Source organism: Phragmites australis, chromosome 15 (genome assembly GCF_958298935.1).
Source record: "Phragmites australis chromosome 15, lpPhrAust1.1, whole genome shotgun sequence".
Lineage (NCBI taxonomy): Eukaryota > Viridiplantae > Streptophyta > Magnoliopsida > Poales > Poaceae > Phragmites > Phragmites australis.
In genome coordinates, this window is record NC_084935.1 from 14076977 (window position 1) to 14084167 (window position 7191).

General features: G+C 42.7%; 1 protein-coding gene across 1 annotated transcript; it reads right to left on the reverse strand.

Annotated features, from left to right (window-relative positions):
- Positions 1 to 473: 473 nt before the first annotated feature.
- On the reverse strand, positions 474 to 5387 carry LOC133892371 (ultraviolet-B receptor UVR8-like). Its single transcript, XM_062333099.1, has 6 exons — positions 4533 to 5387; positions 2957 to 3166; positions 2751 to 2861; positions 1484 to 1852; positions 1287 to 1394; positions 474 to 1079 (listed from the first exon to the last, which is right to left on the reverse strand). The coding sequence occupies exons 1-6, from the start codon at positions 4842 to 4844 to the stop codon at positions 738 to 740; spliced, it is 1452 nt and encodes a 483-aa protein (XP_062189083.1). The 5' UTR covers positions 4845 to 5387; the 3' UTR covers positions 474 to 737.
- Positions 5388 to 7191: the final 1804 nt, after the last annotated feature.

The following is a 7191-nucleotide window of genomic DNA, read 5'->3' on the forward strand; positions in this document are numbered from 1 at the left end:
TTTATTTCCGGTATTTGAGGACATGATATCCACGTCCGCAATTGTCGATGGCACAGTTTTTTGGAATTCTTTTGGTCTAATTGCCGACCTTTTTATCGCACAAAATAGTCATGAAAAGTAGTAATGCTTCGTTAGTTTGAGCCAACCATATCTTTTTTTATGAGCTGTACCTGAATGGTGTTGCCTGATGAGACAAACACTAAGCACCACATGGCATGTCATCTCATGTGGTGGTTAAGCATCCAGAATTGTCTTCAACAAATAAATAGCACGTGCATATCAATTGATACATAGGACAGCGTAATAACATCTTTTGGCTGGCCACACCAGTAATTTCCAGCTGAGGTGCACATGATGATATGCATCGCAGAAAACAGAGCGATCACCATGTTTAAGCAATAGTAAACAGCAGGGGCTGCAAATGCACTGAACACTTGATAGGACAGCCAAGAAAAAAATGGAGACAAAAAATATAAACACGACAATAATTTTATACAGAACAAAAATGGAGGGTTAAATTATTTCAATACATCACACATTACATAACTACACTATATATGCTCCTTTAGCTACAACATTGTCCTCCGGCTTTGCTCTTCCCCCGTTCACCCAAATACTCACAAACCACTGGAAAACTATGTATAAAATACACTTGCCAAGAAGAATTTCATGATTAAAATAGCATATGCAGGTTGTTGTATCTTAAATGGTGATCCTCCATACTCTTGGCCTTGAGTTTAACCGCTAGGTGCCGCAATTGCTATATCTTCCATGCTCTTCTGGAACATTATCTCGGTAGGTTTTAAGCATCCACGAATGTACTCTTGCCCAAGTTGTGCTCGCTCATTGTCTCCAAACCCAAATACGATGCCTTTATTTGTCACTGCAACAGTGTGGTACAATCCAGTGCTTATTTGGGAGACATAGTGATCCCGCAGACTCTCGAGAACACGAGGCCTCATTACTTTGTCAGATGATCCTCGGTCAGGAAACCCTAAACTCCCAAAGCCCATCCATCCAAATGCAAAAACTGAGCCCTCGTCAGTGAGAACAAAGGTCTTTCTCTTCCTTGCGCATACCTAATTCAAGAAAGCATGGAAGATTTTATACATGAAACTGATATGTATGGTGCTACGGGCATAACAAGGGCATTATGATTAGAACAAGCAATTTGAATATCATATTACGGTAAAAGAGAATTGGTTGACTTTTAAAACAAAAGCTTTACAATGCCATGTCTGGTGATCAACTCATTTCGCTAAAAGATACAAAAATGTGCAACAGACCTGCACAGCAACTTGACCCTTCAGACTGGTGATCAATTCTGGGCTAGTTTTGTCGTTCTCATCACCATGACCTAAGGCTCCACAGTAACCTCTGCCCCATGTATAAACCTGCGAAGTTCAGACATTTTACTTCCGTCTGGAGAGCAATTAACAGTGAGAAGATATAACTGAATAGACACAAGATAACATAGACTCACGTATCCCAGTGCATCAAGAGCCACAGCATGCTCATCTCCAGCAGAAACACGAACTACATGAATGTTCCTCCTCTTAAATGATTGGATGGCCCGTGGAAGAAGTTCATCATGCTGATCCCCGTGTCCAAGGCAGAAATTAGTGCAAGACCCAAAGGAATGAACTGTTCCATCATCTGTTACAGCAAATGTGTAGCTTGCACCGGCTGCAATCTGGACCACCGGAGCGAGGCCTTCAAATAATTCAACAATCTTTGGAGTGGCCCTGTCTATAGTGTCACCATGACCAAGTTGGCCATGCGTATTACTTCCACACGTATACACTTGTCCATCCCTTGTAAGAATCACAGTAAAACTTAGACCAGTAGCAACCTGTGAAAAGCTAACAAGATAGCATCAGAATAGGAATACTGAACTACAAAAACAAAACGAAAGAAGACCTTGACCACATGGAACAAGATCTAGGCAGATTAGCGAATGCATGGTAATATTTTTTAAGAGAATAAACAACAGCTTCTGGAATGATGCAATCTGGGTAAGTGCACAAATTGAGAACCTTAGAAAACCTTTTCTAAAGAACAAATATGAAACAGGTACATACAAAATGATAAGTGTCATAGTTATGAATGAGTGCTTTCAATTGAGAAGTACTGATTTAGTATGTAATCAAACAGAACTAGTAGCAAGGATGAAAAGATGAGAGGATGTCTTATCCAAAAAACAAACAAGAGAATTAGGTGGTTTACCCTGAGGAGCTGAGCTGTAAGAGAATCCAAAGATATGTGCACATGCACATGATTAAGTGGGAAAGAGGGCCATTAACATGGATCAATCAATTTTTTAGTATTGACATATATAAAAACAACATCACGAGGTGGAGCATTTATTGATCAAATCTTCAACATATGAGCCATACTGATTTGCCAGATAATGTACTTTCAACGAGAAACATGTGCAAATATTAATACTCTATAAACCAATGCTGACTATGCTGCTAGCTTTCCTAACCAATGCAAATCTTCTGCACTAAGGAAGCAACTTCTCAAAAAAGAGAGAGAGAGAGAGAGAGATTGGCCGTACATAATACAATTTTGCAAAATTGAGCAAATCAGACATTGGAACAAGATCACTATCAAGTCAAAATGTACATTACATCATGAAATAATAGCGTGCTTGCCAAGTCAAATAACCAGAGGTACAGTTCTGATTATTTACGAAATATCATTGGAGACACAGAACATAAAAGGATGAGAAAGATCAGTGGTCCCACCTGCTTGCAAGAAATTCCTTTAAGTGCTTCTACTTGCGTTGGTCGAAAAATAGTTCTCCCCACTTCACCATGACCACAGCATAATGATGAATTATCACCACAAGTGAACACCTATTTAGACAAAATTCTTTAGAATGGCATGGTAAGGAAAAATAGCAATACATCAATAGGCATAACTAGCTTCCATTAAGGAGAGCATCAATTACCTCCCCAGACTCCGTAACAAATGCAGCATGGTTGTGTGAGGCAGAAATGTTGATAACACGGGAAAGTGATGGGAAGGAAACACGACTGAATGCCGCGCACTGAGTAGTATCTGGGCCATGACCTAGCACACCACACAAGCTGGACCCACAAGAATAGACAGAAGAGTCATGGACCAAAAGTGTGTGATATCTTCCTGTGGCTACTTGCATCTGGAAAGTGGAAAATGCAGCACGTTCACATGTATAAGAAAACAATTTGGAAATATCAAAAAACTTGTAGCTATTTCAATGCCATTTGCCATCCACCATCTGGGAAACCTTTCTCCAAATACATCAGGACAACTGCATTTTTCTCATTTGAGATTCTTATTTCGCACTGACAAACATACAGAAATGAGAGTCATAAACAGCATTAACATGACAATTAGCAACAAACTTGGCATAATGCTAAGTTTGTAATGATGCTGAAGAAGCCAGAAGACTCAAAATATTTATGAGAAACAGAAAATCCAAAACACCACTCTGGACTCTCCAGGACAAAGAAAATGAACCAGGAATTAAGCGGAAACTATAATTACTATAAAAAGATACAACTGCGTATGCAATCACAATGTAAGGAATTAAGGCATAACATAGATTTTAAGTAAGAGTAAATTTTTTTTTTAAAAAACTACAACTTCTTTGGCATATGTATCAAAAAACACTACACATTTAGGTGGGTGTATCAAAAAACTACACATTTACTGGCACATATTTTCAGAAACTACACATTTAAGTCAGTGTATAAAAAAACTAAACATTTCACAATGTTCATTATAAAGAAATTACATGTTCTTTGTGCTATGTTTCAAAAAGCTACAAATTTAAGTCGGTGAATCGAACTCTAAATGTGTAGTTTTCTGATGTCATGGTCAGCTAAATGTGTGTTATTTTGATACATTCACTTAAATGTGTAATTTTTGCCACAATGTGTCACTAAATGTGTAATTTTTTTATACACTCGCTTAAATATGTAGTTTTTCGATACATATGCCAAATAACTTGTAGTTTTTAAACCCTTAAGTAATTAGGACATTTATAGCGCAATAGCAACAAAATTTCAAAGACTTCTCCATCATAGTTAATCAATCCCAAAAGGTTTCATAGTCTAATTGTGCAGCATGTTCATGTTAGTATTGTTTGTCACAGGACAATGCATTGCGTACAAATCACAGCAAAGTTGTCATGTTTGTCAATCAGAAATCAGTTGTTAGCTTCCCTCTTAAATCCAAAAGAAGGAAAATTTAATCTATAGCAGCCGGGCAAAAGTGTGTCTAAACTTTGTCAAAGGACGAATAGAAAATCTCCCATTTAAGCCAAATGTGGGAATTCTTATTATCTTCAAATTAGGCACTTTGAAGCTTTAGAACACGAACCATGCAAGTCTCCCTAATTTCTAAAAAAAGTGCAAGTGTGAGCCAAACCCACTTATTTTCACCACAATTTCTACACAGCAGTGCAGTTTCATGGTCCCTCGAAAGCAATCAAGATTGCAAATTTTTAATGTCTTATAAGTGAAGGAAGGAGAGATCATTACGTTGCCGGAGGAGGTCTCGACGGTGCCCGACGACTGCTCGACGGACTGCAGGAACCTGAGCACCTTCTTCCAGCTGCCCCCACACCTCTCCAGTAGCTCCCCCCTTGCCGCGGGCCCCACGGCCGCGAACGCCACCCGCGCCGCGCAGAGCTTTGATGCGGCGTACTCGGCGAGCGGCCTGAGCGCGCGGCAGGTGGCCTCGAGCCTGGCTAGGTCAGCAGCGGTGAGGCGGCCGGAGGTCAGGACCTCCCCGATGAGGTGACCCGGCAGCTCCTCGATGGAGAACGCGCGCGGCGCCTTCTCCCCCGTCATGGATCCACCGCCGCAGGAACCCTGAACAAATCTTTCGGAACCCTGAGGTGGTGAAATCTTGCGCGCCTTGGTCCTGGATCGATCGGAATCATCCAAGGATCCGGGCGCGCGGGTCGAAATGGCGCCGAGACTAGCAAGAAACAGCAGCAGCGGGGATTTGGCGCAGCAGCACGGGCCGAAACAGATCGAGCAGTGGGGGAATCCGCGCGATATCACCCCGAGATTCCCACTCCCCCACTTGAACCAGCACCCACCGGATCGAATCGAATCGCGCGGAGAGACCAGATTGGGCAAGAAACAGGCCGGAGAACCCAATCTCCGCACCAATCGAAGCACGGGAGCAGGAAATCGGGGAGGGATCGGTGGGTCGTAGGCGGCGGACGGGGGAATCTTTCCAAATCGGGGGATTCCTTGCCTCGCCCTTTTCGAAAAATCGGCGTGCGTGCGATTATACGCAATTTTGTACCCGAGCACGAACGAATACGGAGGAACAGCTTCGCTCGAACCGAAAGGAGAGGGTGAAAAAGGAGGGCGTACACGCAATTTTGTACACGCGAAGAAAAGAATAAGGAAAGAGACGCGAGGTAGGGACACGAGCGGCGCGCACACTTGGATCCAAAGCACCCACCCACCCACTACCAGCCACTGTCCCATGGGCCCGAAGTGGTTGGGGCCACGTGTCGGTGAGAAATACCGCTGGTTGTAATAGGGCCGAGGATGACAGTGCGGGCTCGGGGTTTGTGGGACCGTGATGTCGGTGGGACTGGATGTGTTTCGGTACGGGTGGGTGGGGGTGCGCGGGGCGGGAGCGAGGAGAAGGACGTGGCGGCCACTATCGCCTCAGGCGATGTGTCGCGGCGCGATTGGGCACGAGTTGGACGGAGGTGGGGTTCTTTTCGATGCCGACCACAGCGATCCATTCGCTTCGGCCTTCGGGCAGAAAGGAGCTGTGGGCAGCAACCGCAGCATTACGGTGGACCTGGCGTGTGTTTAGAGCAGGATGGATCTAAACTAATGCTCGTCCCTTTGGATCCAAACATGATCTTGGTCTTGTTCATTTGAATTGATGTCACAGCTAGTTAGCTGTAGGAACAAGTAAAGCCCATATGCCTTCCCATGTGCATGTAGATGTGTTCGTCAACGGAGAAGTGGCCATCAGCGTGGCAGTGTGCCGGATCGGGTCGAGGTCCGTACGTAGAAATTTCTCCCCGGGGCCATCGGATCAGGGCTCTCATTCCGGCCGGGTTAGGGCCCTACTGTTGCAACTGTTATTAGTAAGCATTTGTGCAGATTTTAGTGTTCCAACAAAATTAGTAGAGATTTGATTCCTTTCCTCGCTAGATTCCGCGGCGCAGCACAGCGGTCGCACAGCATTTTGCATTTTGGTGGCTTCAACCACCAACTTGATTGCTTGGACAGACGCATAAACGAAGGTCAAGCGGCCAATTAGTGGATATCATATTTAAAATCATCTTGTGTTTCTTAATAAGTTGCCTTGAACAACTTTAACTTCTACACGTATTAGTGTTTTTTAATTGAAGTACAGTGATAACGGGGAGATCAAAAGTGGGCTCTATGTCACCAATAAATTTCCTTGTCACTTCACTACTATTCATACGATCGGATATGGATGCACATGAGTGGTCCTCGAATCAATTAAGTGTTTTGGCCTCTCCATTCTAAATCAAATGCAAATCGTAAAGAATTTACGATCACACGACTAAATAAAATTCATTTATGATTATATTTATCCAAGACTCCGTATAAATAGCGCACGTACTCTGTTTTGCTTTCTGGCGAAGGTGAACCCTACAAACTTGATGCACTACAAACATACTCTAGACAGGTAAAGTGTTCATTCACACCAGCAAACTTTTGTGAGTGTAGATACAAGATTCTAGACCCTAAACAAAATATTGAATAGACAATAAAACAAGGACTTTTGAGTAGGAGCCTGTCCAGACAATAAAACAATGTCTTTTTGCATCAATGAGCTCCACCATTTATAGGCTTTTATTTCGTGGTACAAATTAGCATTTGAAATACCCTTCGCATAGTTGTAACTTAGTGAACCCAACATTAGCTCAAAGCCCAATCGTCACATTAGGTCGAGCTACAAAGCTGGCTCCTAGCAGCAAGGAGATATTTGATTAGGGATGAAATTGGATCGAATGCGGATAGACATTACTAATTCAATATTGTATCTCATATTTTTTTCTCAAAGTTCATAATCGAACATAGATAATGTAAGATACAGGTATGAATATGGATAGTCAATACGAATCGTACAAATCATCAATAATAACAACATGTTCTACATCCAGTGATTGTTGTTGTCTACTTCACT